A 13,589-nucleotide genomic window follows, 5' to 3' on the forward strand; every position below is an offset into this window, starting at 1 on the left:
GATTTGGCCTCATCTTGAATATCATATGCAGTTCCAGTTATCACTGTATAAGATATTAAACTATTAGAGAGCATCCAAAGTAGAGCAATAAAGATGGTGAAAGGCCTGAAGGGGAAGCTGTATGAGGAGCAGCTGAGGTAATTTTGGCTGTTCAGCTTGGAGAAAAGCAGGCTGAGAGGAGACCTCTTTGCTGCTGTTTGCAGCTTCCTCTTAAGGGGGAGTGGACATTGATCTCTGCTCTCTGGTGACCAGTGACAAGACCCAAAGGAATGGTTGGACCTGTGTCAGGGGAGGTTTAGGTTGGATATTAGGAAAAAATTCTTCACCCAAAGGGTGGCTGGACATTGGAGTGTGTTGCCATATTCTGTTAGCCTTCTGATGTTTACAATTCTGTAGTCGAGTTTTCTCATGTTTGTAACATAAACAAGAGTTGTTTTTCACATTCCTTTCTGATGAGTGTCAACTGACTGACTTCAAGCCTGGCCAGTGGGATGGAGAGGTGATAACCTTGCTCTCGAATCCCTGGTCATTGTTCAGAATCTATATATGCGAGGTCATCATCATAAAGCTAGCTTCTTCTTGCTTTGGAGTCAGAGTGTATGATTTCTTTTTGTGTCCTCTAGCGACATCTGGTGACCATGAGTGGAACTGCAGTCTCTGTTTCTTGCAGGTATGGTAAGCCCCTCCCCATACCTTTGCAAAGATGGTAGGTCCTGCATCTTCCACAGAGGATATGTTGGTTTTTGAATTTTGGCTTGTCTTGGTTTGAAACACAGGTATCTGCTAGGAAGGGGCAGGGCCTTTCTAGGAATGGGGACTTCCAACCCCCTCCCTCCAAGTTATTATAATTTAGAATATTAAAGAGGCTTTTCAGGCAGAGCTATGGGGAAAGGAATAACAGTTCTTTACTAGTAAGTATAACAAGGCAAACAAACAACAACTGCAGCATTAATAATAAACTGAACTAAGAACCTTGAGGGGCTTTGTTTCACAAAGCCTGGGGCAGTCTGATCCCTTGGGACCCCAAGAGAACCAAGCTGGAATGGTGGAAACTCCCAGGCTGGGATGAAACGCCGAGGGTCCCAAGCAGGCAGGGAGGTGTCCTGGCAGGCAAAAAAGGGGGGTGTCCTGGCAAAGTGAACAGTGCTAAAGAAGCCATGACAGCTGGGCAGGGCTGGCCCAGGTCCAGCAGGGCAGGCAAAGGAGCTCCGAATTCCTGGGCACTCCAGCAGAAGATGGATGGTGGTAGAATTCCCAGGAGCAGACCCTCCGTTAACAGTGGACTATTCATGCAGCTAGCCGTCGCCCAGCCGTCCTCTCCGAAACTATGAGCAGAAGAAACCACCCGCAGCTCCCAGAGCCCCGGAGCCTTTCCCTCCCCCCTAAACTAAGTGATCTACCATCCTTGCCCCTTCTTTTCTGTGGGTCAAGTACCCTTTAAGCATCAGTATTTAGTCTCTTATCAACTTATGGGGGAGAAAAGTTCTATAGGGAACGAAAAAAACCCCCCAAACTAAACTTAACCCCGAACATGGCTGAACTTGCTGGAAAAGAAGCAAGTTTTTGTTACTGAGGACAATTTTCAGAGGTTGTGTCTTTATAGAAAGGATCAAGGTTTTTTCATTAGTCCTGAGAAAGCATTCTTATGGAGATTTGGAGTGAAATGGGTGACCATATCATCCAGACTTTGTCTGCAGGATTCAATGCAGATGTGGCCAAACTGATGATGTTCTGGAATGATGTTACTCTTTAATAGCATGTTCTGGATCTTCTTGTTCTAGTTCAGCAGGGATTTTTTCTGGCTTGGACAGTAAGGCTGATGGGGAGAACAACCTCTCTCAGAGGCTGAGACGGAGCTCTCTCTTCCTCCCCAGGCTGCTGCATGGGGGAGGGTTCCCGACCCTGGTCACAGGATGGGGCCCCCAGCCAGTTGTTCTTAGCTGACTGACACATGGGCGGCGACCTGAGGGTCTCTGGTGGTCCCGAGGAGACAGTTGCACTGATTCAGCCCCTCCCTGAGCCTGGGAGGTGGGAGAGCGGGGGGCAGCCACCCTCTCTCTGTGCTTTCCTGGTGTTGGGCAGAGGCAGGGGATTGCGGGACCTGCCTGCACCTCTGCTGGACTCTGATTCAGTGGTGGTACAAAGTCCGAACTGTGGCGTTGCCACAAAATATTGCCTTGCAGCTCCGGAGGAGGAGGAAAGGCATTTTAATAGACCTTCTGTCGGACCCAGTCCCAGTGGGCGGGGTGCCCGTCTCGCTCCATAGGGAGCGGGTAGCACCCACTGTGGATTTCCGTGCCACAGGCGAGATGCTATTGGGAGTGGTCCCATCCGCTCCCTTCCCTGCGCTGGCCCTGCCGGGCATGGTGGGTGGCGCTGCTCATGGCGCAGGGGGCCGGCCCAAGCTTGGGCGGTCCTGCACTGGGTCGCACCCCTCCCACAGCTCCTCCCCCTGCCGAGCTGCCCGTATGGCACCCCTCACTGGTGGCTGTGCCTATGGCACCGAGTTGTGCCACAGCTCCGCTGGCCGTGCCCCCCTCTGCACTGCCTCCGACCATCCCCGAGGCTTCCTCCACTCCCTCGTCCTCGCCCCTGTCAGCTGAGCCTTCGGCAGTGGCAAAGGATGGAGCTGCGGCTTCACAGGTCACACCCCTCCCTGTGTCCTTCTCCCTCCTCATGCTGGGGGAGGGAGGCCCTGAGCCAGGCCCGCTCTGCCCTGCGTCAGACTTGCATGCCCTCTCGAGGGCAGCAGTGCTGGCAAGTGAAAGCCCTGCAGTGTTCACCTTTGGTACAGGAGACACGGCCGTTATGAGGCCGGTGCCTCCCCAGGACAGAGAGTCCCGGGCTGGTGGGTCTTCTTCAGCTGGTTTGTGGACTTTACCTGCGTCAGGTGACTGTATGTCCGGGAGATCACATGCGATTTTGGGATGATGTAAAAATGAAAATCAAGGAGATGGTCGATTGTGACTCAGCACATCACCCCCTGGAGGGCGGAGATGAATTTTCTAGCCTTGCTGCTGCTGCAGAGACCACTGTGATATTGGGTGGTGTTGAGGTGCCTCCCAGTCAGACATCTTCCCCTGTTCCTGTGGAGTCCACGGGACAAGATTTAGCAGATGCGGCAGCCTACCCAGGAGGCTATCAGGCTTTCCCTGTATGTCAAGAAGCAAATTAGAACACCCATCAACCTTTATCATGGAAAACCTTGATGGATCTCTGGGATAAGGTTGGAATATATGGGCTGGGGTCTGCTGAAGTCATGCAGGTGCTTCGAGCTCTTAATGCTGATGCATTGCCACCCTATGATATCCGGTGTCTGGCTTGTATTCTTTTTTGGCCTGTTGAATATGACATCTTTGAATCCAAATGGACTCAGTTGGCAGGCAGAGTCATAGTGCAGAATGCTGCATTGGGTCAGCAGGATCCCAGGTGTGTGATTGGAACTGATGAGCTGCTGGGTATGGGCAATTTTGCTGATCTTCATAGGCAGGTTTCCCTTGACCCTCTTGTGCTTGACCAGTGCCAAAGAACAGGCATGGCAGCATTGATTCAAACCATAGAAATGGCTGCTCTAAAGGAGTCCTTTGTGACTGTTGTCCAGGGAGCTCAGGAACCCTTTCTGCAATTTGCAGAGAGGTTGACTGCCTCTATTGAGAGGCAGGTGGAGGATCTGAATGTGAGGATGCTTTTGCTCAAACACCTTGCGAGAACTAATTGTAATGCCGAGTGTAGGAGGATCATTGAGGTTCTTCCTGGTGATCCTTCTGCATCGCAAATGGCAGAGGCCTGTGCAAAGGTAGGCACCACAGGTTATAAGGTGGCTGCCATGGCTACTGTTCTGCGGCCGGCCTCGACAGGGCCACAGGGTGGACAGCGAAAGCAGGGGAATGCTCAGACCAGCAAGAAACAAGAAAGAAAGTATAGAGGGTGACAACTCCCTTGTTTTTGTGTGGTCAGTGTGGAGGGCCAAATCATACCTTGGATGTTTTTAAGGTGACAGTCCATACTAATGGTCGGCCTTTGTCAAGATCGGGAAACGGGAAGTGAAGTACAAAGGGGAGACACGCTCAGACACAAAATTCTTTACCGGCCCCAGAGCCCATGGAGGTCTGCTTGGCTGGCTTACAGCCAACACCTGTGGCTCAGCAGGTCTCGATGTCTGCACAGCAGCAACAGTAGTCTTAGACGTTTGTGGCGTGCACAAAGTTCCCCTGGATGCCGTTGGTCCTGCAGGTGAGGGTATGAGTGCTTTCCTTAGGGGGCGGTCTAATGCCACCACCCAGGGTATCATGGTGCATCTGGGACTCATTGATGCAGAATTTACGGGACAAATTTATGCCATGGTCTCCACACCTACCCTCCCGTCACTATCCCCCAAAAGACCAGAATTGCTCAACTTGTGCCTTTTAAGTCTTCTGCTCACAGAGCAGAGAACTGGTTTTGGGGAAATGGTGGCTTTGGATCCACTGGATCACCTCAGGTTCACTGGACTGCTGTCCTGACCAAAGACCATCCTGAGAAATTGTGTATCCTGTCCATCCCTGGTGCAACGCCAGAGATCCGCCTCCACAGGCTCCTTGACACTGGTGAGGACATCACCAGAGGATCCTTTCCCTTGCCACTTGGCCCCCGGAGTGGCCATTGGATTTGGTGCAGACATCTGTCACGGGATTGACAGTAATGAAGCAAAACTACGTGAGCTAGAGGTCTGTGATGATCACGAACCGAGAGGGACAGATGGCCGATGGCCATGGTTTAGCCTCATTTCACAACCAAATCTCATACCAATCTCTGTGGGAGGGATGTTCTGGCCACGTGGGGAGTGCTCATTGGGACAGATTTTTGGTGAGGGTCACTGCGATGAAGGGCGCAGAGTGTCCTGTGCCTCCTATACGGTGGCTGGTGGACAAACCTGTTTGGGAGAACCAGTGGTCCCTTCCTCAAGGCAAACAAGTAGCCCTTTGTGATTTAATTCAGGAGCAGTTGGACCAGGGTCATCTGGCGCTTTCTACCAATCCCTGGAACACTCCTGTCTTCTGCACCAAAAAGAAATCTGGGAAATGGAGGTTGTTACAAGACCTCCGAAAAGTTAATGGTGTGTGATGGCAAGCATGGGGATGTTGCAGGCTCGTATGCCGTCGCCCACCATGCTTCCCGCAGATTAGCCAGTCCTCATTGTGGATCTGAAGGTTTGTTTCTTTACAATTCCTTTGCATCCCAGTGACAGACCGAAATTTGCCTTCTCAGTGCCAGCTATCAACAATGCTGAGCCCGCACAGCAGTATCAATGGAGGGTTCTTCCCCAGGGTTGTTGCAACTCGCCAGCCATATGCCAATGGTATGTGGCCCGAGCCTTGTCTGGAGTTTGCAAGCAGTTTCCTGATGATCATTTTTATCACTATATGGATGACATATTGGTGGCTGTGTCCACCCAGGATGAATTGCTGAGGGTACAGCCTCGGTTGATCAATGCTTTGCATTCTCATGGGCTGCAGGAGGCTCCAGAAAAGGTTCAAAAACAACCTCCTTGGAAATATTTGGGAGTCAAAATTTTGGAACAAACGGTCCAACACCAAGAGGTGCAATTTGTACATTCAGCGAAGACACTGAATGATGCCCAGAAATTGGTGGGTGTCATCAATTGGTTGCGTCTGTATCTGGGACTGACCATGACACAACTGTCTCCTGTGTTTGATTTGTTAAAGGGAGACTCTGATTTGAAGTCACCTCGCACAATGAGCTGGAGGAGGTTCAGCAAGCTGTTTCTGCTCGCCAAGTTTATCGCATTGACCCCTCCGTTGATGTCACTGTTTTCACCACCACTCCAAGTTTGCATCCCACAGGCACCATTGGCCAAGGAATGAAAAATGATCCAATTTCTTGCATGTTTTAGAATGGATCTTCTAAATCCCATCAGCTGCAGAAAACAACACCCGCATTGTTTGAGCTGATTGCTCATTTGATAATCAAATGCTGACAATGGTCTTTGCAATTAATGGGGGCGGATCCCACAAAGATTTTACTCCCAGTACAGCAGGAGGACTTTGACTGGAGCTTTGCAAACAATATTGCTCTGCAAAGTGCTCTGGAAAACTTTTCTGGGCAGATCACTTATCACTTTCCTAGCCACAAGCTATTGCACGTGGCAAAATTCACAGAAATTTCTTTGTGGCCCAAAATTAGTCAGGAGCCTGTCCAAGGACCCACCGTCTTTACTGGTTCAGGAAGGACAGGCAAGGCCATTGCTACTTGGAGGGATCGATCTGAGTGGCAGGTTCTGGAAGGTCATGGGGATGGGTCAGCCCAATTGAGGGCTGCTGTCATGGCATTTCAAAGATTTTCCCAGCAAACTTTCAATTTGGTCATGGATTCTGCCTATGTGGCCAACATAACACAGCGGTTGGGTCATTCAGTTTTGAAGGAAGTCAGCAATGCTGCTTTGTTTCTTTTGCTGAAGACCCTGTGGTGTGCCATTCAGGCCTAAGTTCATCCATACTACATTCTGCATGTGAGGAGTCATACCCATTTGCCAGGGTTGTAGTGGAAGGTAACATGAAGGCTGACAAGTTGCCTAACCCAGCGTGGGTAGCACCTCAGCCTGATACACACGTGCAGGCCAAGGCATCGCATGGGTTTTTCCATCAGAATGCACATACCTTGCAGAAGCAGTTTCAGTTGACAACAACTGAAGCCCATGACATTGTCGAGTCATGCGCTTGCTGCACCTTTGCTGGCAGGGGTAAACCCCAGAGGCCTTAGGGCCTCGGAGATTTGGCAGACTGATGTCACTCAAGTTGCTGAGTTTGGCCGGCTCAAGTGTGTGCATGTCACTGTTGACACTTTCTTCTCTGTGATGTGGGCTTCTGCTCACACTGAAGAAAAGACCCGCAATGTCATTGCCCACTGGAGGCAGGTCTTTGCCGTTCTCGGCATACCTCCTGCTGTGAAGACCGACAATGGTCCTGCTTACACCTCGCAGAAGGTACAGCAGTTCCTGCAGTTGTGGAGTGTGTCACACAGGTTTGGTATCCCTCATTCTCTGACTGGTCAAGCTGTTGTAGAATGTGCTCATGGAACTCTAAAGCGGGTTTTTCAAAAACAAAAATGGGGAATGCAGGGTGAAACCCCGCACAGTCGGTTGGCTAAAGTTTTGTATACCATCAATTACCTTACAGTGCCACAGAATTAAAATAATCCTGCCATTTTGAAGCATCATTTTTCGTTACAGGCTTTGGACAAGACTCATCAACCTCGAGCGAAGGTTTGGGTGCAGAATTTAGTCATCAAACAGTGGGAAGGTCCCTATGACCTTATTGCTTCGGGGCACGGGTATATGTGTGTATCCACAGATACCAGGGTATGCTAGGTACCTGTGAAGTGTGTTCATCCTGACCTGTGATCGCAAAGGGAAAATTGGGCCGATAGGCAAGCTGGAGACCGTGACCAGAATGAAAGTCATCAAGTGGATGAACCATAGAGATGACTCAGATGCAGATGATGCAAGTGATCACTCCGATGGTCCCTCCACAAACAGAAACTGAACATTGTTCATTGTTCATTTTTCTTTTTCTTTTTCTTTTTCTTTTTCTTTTTCTTTTTCTTTTTCTTTTTCTTTTTCTTTTTCTTTTTCTTTTTCTTTTTCTTTTTCTTTTTCTTTTTCTTTTTCTTTTTCTTTTTCTTTTATAGAAAAAGAGTGAGATGTTGCCATATTCTATTAGCTTTCTGTGAATGTTTACATTTTGGAGTCTTCTCACGCTTGTAACATAAACAAGAGTTGTTTTTCACATTCCTCTCTGATGAGGGTCAGCTGACTGACTTCTAGCCTGGCCAGTGGGATGCAGAGGTGGTAACCTTGTTCTCCAATCCCTGGTCATTGTCCAGAATCTATATATGGGAGATCATAATAATAAAGTTAGCTTCTTCTTGCCTTGGAGTCAGAGAATGTGAGTATCATTTCTCTTCGTGTCCTCTAGCAACAGGGGTGGGCTCCCCAGGGAGTGGTCACAGCCCCACTTCTGACAGAGTTCAAGGAGTGTTTGGACAATGCTCTCAGGCACATGGTGTGACTTCTGGGGATGGTGTCTTGCAGGGCCAGGAGCTGGACTGGTGATCAATGTAGGTCTCTTCCAGCTCAGTATATTCTGTGATTCTTTGTGCCTGGCCATCCATACAAGCTTCACTCCTAGTAAAGATATGGTGTGGATGTGGAGCCCTGGGGATCACCATGAGCCACATCATATTTAACTTTGGTCCTTCACTCTTGTGCCTCACCTGTCAGTGACATATAGGTATCTGTCCTCCTGAAGACAGTTGTTATTCAGCTCTTTTATTAAAGCATTTTAGTCTCAACTAGCATTCTTTCTATCCATCATACAGAATGTTTTATTTTCTCATTACTGACTATAAAAAGGCAAGCAGAGAGTGTACAGCAAAACTCTTGGTTTTGTATTCATTTCTGGCATCCAATCACTTAAACTTAGGCTTAAAAAGCTATAAATTTGAAAATGTTGTTGATTCTGGTCACAGTAAATATGAATCAAATAACAGTATCTCTAATTTATAACATCATTTATATCAAGATTTGATTACCAGATAAGCTTTAAATACATAAAGACTTCTTATATGCTAAGTTAAATGGGCTAGAAGAGCATTTTAGCAAACTTTTTGGCCTTCCATAAGCTCAAAGTCTCCAGTTTGCAATTTAGAAATACTGCATCAGATGAATACCTGTTGAAACTCAGCTCTGTTGACTTTAGCAGAGACAAATACATTTAAAATCAACCCAAAAATCCCAGATGTCAGATGATACAAGCTGGTTGGTTTTTTGAATCAGTTTAATATTAAATATTAAGAGGTTTTTTAATATCAAATTTTGAGAAATTGAACAAGTATATTTTATTGTAATATTTTCATTATTTAAAGTAGCTGTGATAACTAATAGTAGCACTGTGGTTCTTAAACAGTTTTATCTTTGCTTGAAAAGGACACTAGAAAGGTAATAACTTTAGTTTTGAGCAAATTTGATTTAGGAAAGCAATACTTGCTTGACAATCTGTTAAGGCTTAATATCAACATTGTACCTAACTCTGTTCAAAGAGTTAGAGTGTCCCACTTGTATAAAATTTGGTAACAACATTATTTACTAATTTTACTTCTTGTCATCCCTCTTGAGCAAAATTAAAAATAAATCCCAAAACCAAACCAAATCAAAACCGAAAGGGACTTTATTCCTTGTCATACAAATATTATTTTATCATTTTATAGAAATCTATTTCAGATCATTTAGCAGTGAAAAACAAGATGTAACAGATAACATTTTTAACCAGAAAATTAGTATCATAAAGGAAAAAAAAAAAAGAACCCAAACCAAAAACAACAAAAACATTGGAAAAATATATTATTTATGTTTAATTTTTACTTTAATTTGTCTGTTTTATTCGAAACAGAAAGTTTTCCATTGAAAGACAAAAAGCCAAACCCTAGATATGCCTGACTAAGTAGTCTGGTGTCATACTGATAAACAATGCATAAGCAGTGAAATTCATCTGAGATTAGAGAGACTGATTTAACAGTTCATTGCTCAAGCTTTATGCTGGTGACACTCTACTCATGTAATTGTTTTTGTTTAGAGGTGTTGTGTGTGACATTGGTGTTTGGAAGATATGAATTATACAGCTGTTATTTACTTGGAATTATTAATTTATCATTTGAAACTTCTTGGTAGTCTCTGCAAATATTTTTGTCTAATTTCAAAGAATGCCAAAGTACAGAAATCTAACTTTAGATAATGCTAGTTATTTTTCTGAGTGAAACTGAGCTGAAAGACTAGTCTGCCAAGGACTCTGACACCTTCCGTGTCACTTAAGCCCACTGAGTAAGTCAAGATGGAAACGGTGCAGAGGAACTGGTCTCAGTTTCACATAGTGAGAAGTGAAATTTTATTGTCCATATAATTCACAGAAGAAGAAATCATAGTTGTTTTTATGAAAGGGTATAACCATGTAGCAATGGAGGAACAAACACACAGACCCCTTCTGCATGCAAAGGAAATCATTCTATTGTAGAAGTCACTCCCCTTCTATACCTTTAGTCTTAACCAGACAAAACCCAGACTTAACAGAAGAGCACCCATTTGGCTGGCTCAGCTGCAGTTTTCTGTCCACGAGTCATAACTATCTCTCACCCCCCAACTGGCTTCTAACTGTCCAACCTGCAGCTATGCCTTCCTACAGGGTCTTCTGGCAAACATAGGTAAACTTCTGGTAAACTATTTAAAACATAGCTTTAAAAATTATAACCCCATATCCCACATAACTGAGCTAATACTGTTCAGTAAGACCCATGTTTTTCATCAATTACAAGAATGCTTCATAGAAGCTGTTGCATTTCTGAGTTTCTTTTAGTAGATATTCTTCATAAATTTACGTATGGTTTCAGAGACATTGATTTTTAAAGTCTCACTCAACCCAATTTCTTCTCCGAGGGGGAAATTTTTGTCTAAGTGTATGCCTCCAATGATAAATATGAGATGACCAAGCAAACAGATGGAGGGCCAGCACAGCTTTTCTTAAGTGTGTATGGAAGAAATGTCTTTGCAATTCTTGCAAGATGTTTTGCAGGTAAGTCCTTATTTGCATTGACCTGGTCTTAGAAGGTGGGTACTAATCCTCATTATGATATTTATCTACAGAACTCACACAGACACCCAAAGTGCAGGTGAGGGACTTCCAGAAACTCTTCACAAGTTAATGATTTTCTGTAGTACCAGTGCCTGCCTGGTTCCAGTCAAAAGAGTCAAAAGACTGAATGAAAACAGTAGTGAAAATACAAGCAGGAGATAGGCAGAGATTGTGTCCATATTCAGCAGAAAAAATGTCAAGGTCTAAGTAATACTAGTAAAACCAGTAAGATCAGATATCATATATAGGGACAGGAAGGTCAAAGGACTAGCATACAATATGTCTTGTATTTGTGACCAAAAAAATTTAAGTACTCATTGCAATAGTCTGAAAAAAAATTTACAAATCTTACCTTGTTCCAAGGAAAGTAGCTTTGAAATTACCTGCTACTATATGATATCATATTTGATTGTTTTTATTTTCAGAATTTTTATCACTCCCCCCCCCCCCCCCAAGTTGTTTATAACTTGATTTAGAGGATTAAGTATGATTGTGAAGTAGCTACAAGAATTCCACAATTCTCTTATTCAACTCTTAATATTATCTTGCACCTTATATAATTCAAATGTGCTGGTGCAAAGACCATAGCAATGAAAAAACTTTTTTCTTTCCAAACAGATGTGATCATCAAGGTGCTGAGATTTCTCTTCAGGTAGGTGACCCAACTCTTGTCCATGCACTAAATTTAGGCATCATTTGGTGGGATGGAAAAGGGAACTTACCTTGCCTACTCCAGCAGGAAGGGTTCTAGTATAAAAGATACCAGAAAAATGGCTAAGGGATCTTAGTATAAAAGATAAGAAACAATTTTTGCAATTCATCTGTCTTCTCAATATTTTAAACTTTTTCATATGGTGCACTGTGGTGAAACTCAAAGTTGCTCTTTAATGTTGTTGTTTATTGAACGTTTTTGTATATTGACAAGGTCAGTGAAGGCAAAGAGGGGCGGCGATCAACTGGATGACCTTCTTTCTTAAAAGAGGTGTAGAAAGCTTAATAGAGCTGTGACAGCTTTGTGCAGGTATATCTGCATGCTGCCAATTCCTCACATCCCTGGTACCTATCTGAGCCACCTTCCCATTGTTTCTTAGTTGAGGGAAAGAGTTTTCTACTCTAGAAATCATTGAACTCCATTTAAAAATATGACATACAGCTATATTTCCCAGCCACTTTGAAGATCACTAATATCTTTGCCCATTATGTCACTATCTGTCCTAGTAAGCATTTCGGCAGCTACATAATTGGGTCAAGAAACAGGCAATTCAAATAACCAAATATGTACCCTAATGCTATGCCAAACTGACTTTTTAATGAGTAGTTCCAGAAACTCAGTTTCCCAATGAATTGTATTTTAAAGGTAGTAATTATGTGAAAATTATCCATAAGAAAAAATGTTCTTTTCCACTCCAAAAAAACTACTCCAAAAATCTCTTCAATGACTCTGAGAATATAGCAAAACCATGTGTTCTTAGACAAAATAAAGTTCAGAAATTCCACTCATCTTAAGAGGCTCTCAAGGTTCCCACTGCAGAAACTGAGCAGAAGTTTACTACCAATTTCCTTTTGCAGTCTGTTTTCTAGCCATTACATCTTTGTTTGTGTACTGGTTTGAAAGCAAACAAGTGAGAGATTCCAAGTCAGAACAATAATAGAAAGATTAGAATAAAGGCACTGCCTTAAACTGACAGAGTCAGGATACAACCTGACACCCTGTCAGGCAGGAAGGTGGTTGCATTCCTACTGAAATAATCAACATGGTTCTGCTGAAGCAGTGATCAAATGGAAGGGTCTGGTCTTCCTCTGAAGGTCCAGTGGTGGTGATGTAGCTCTTGTCCTCTGGGAATCCAGTGGATAAGGTTGCATTGTGGTGTTCCAAATCTCAGATTTTATCCAGGTAGAAGTGCTTGGCTCCTCCCCCTGGGTGGAACATCTCACAAAGTAATTTCATGAATCATTCAGCAAGACTTGATGGCCCATTATCAGAAGATAACACTTGGAGGCAGTTATCAGGGATGTGTCATGGACAAGATAAAGAACACTGCCTCACCTGGTTTTAACAGCTTATGGAGATGGTGATAGAATACATACTTTTGGTTACATCTTACATTGTAACCTAAGACAGTATGGTTAAATTATTTTAGCTTCTTTGTTTGGCCCTTTACTCCTTGGTGTTAAATAGTAATACTTTGTAGCTGACAGGTCTGTATATCACTAGTTTTGCTATTACATTATGTAGATATGATGTGCAAGAACTATGAAAGTGAGTCATGCTATAGATAAATCTCAAACAATCTAGGATGTGGCATTCCTCGAGTAAACGAAAATGAACCCAAATCAAAAAAAGCTAAACATGAATTTTAAAACAGTGTTATTTAGTACAATTTGGTACTAAATAAATTCTGGAAAAACTACTGAACACCATATACTCCTCTCTCCATGTTTATCAAAGTAAGGAACATTTTACCTTGATTATTTTTCTACAGGTAAACAAATAAAAACCCAAAAGACAAGAAATAAGTAATTGGATAATTTGTTAATTTAAAATAACTGAGACCAATTTGAAGTCAAAGCACAAATTTGCAGCTGACACACAGCATTTGGATCAATATTGCTACATGATGTGGATATATGGAAATCTGCTAATATTATGACAAGAAATAATGAATCTATGTGTACACGTACTTGCATATGTTTTTATATGTTTCACAAACACAAAATGAGTCCACTCAGTCACCCTAGTCCTGGCTCTTCGATGCTCACCTTGGTCTCTACATAACAATAGTCTTATCAATGTAATGACTCACTACTTCTAAAGCAATGCAAGGCATGGCAATTAAAGAACAGACACTTATTCAAACACAGGCTGTCTTTCACTTCTGTTTGTCCAACCATTGTATAATGCTGAGCTGA

At 43.9% G+C, this 13,589-nt stretch overlaps 1 protein-coding gene across 1 annotated transcript in view; it reads left to right on the top strand.

The window, feature by feature from the left end:
• Window positions 1-3,208: 3,208 nt before the first annotated feature.
• Window positions 3,209-13,589, top strand: part of LOC131378769 (uncharacterized) — a 53,144-nt gene continuing 42,763 nt past the window's right edge. Inside the window, exons 1-6 of the mRNA XM_058424153.1 lie at window positions 3,209-3,918; window positions 4,426-4,586; window positions 5,222-5,338; window positions 5,724-5,828; window positions 6,738-6,982; window positions 7,229-7,357. Of these exons, the coding sequence (XP_058280136.1) occupies window positions 3,209-3,918; window positions 4,426-4,586; window positions 5,222-5,338; window positions 5,724-5,828; window positions 6,738-6,982; window positions 7,229-7,357 (1,467 nt within the window). The remainder of the gene's footprint in view (window positions 3,919-4,425; window positions 4,587-5,221; window positions 5,339-5,723; window positions 5,829-6,737; window positions 6,983-7,228; window positions 7,358-13,589) is intronic.

The sequence above is a fragment of the Hirundo rustica genome, chromosome 2, assembly GCF_015227805.2.
Source record: "Hirundo rustica isolate bHirRus1 chromosome 2, bHirRus1.pri.v3, whole genome shotgun sequence".
NCBI lineage: Eukaryota > Metazoa > Chordata > Aves > Passeriformes > Hirundinidae > Hirundo > Hirundo rustica.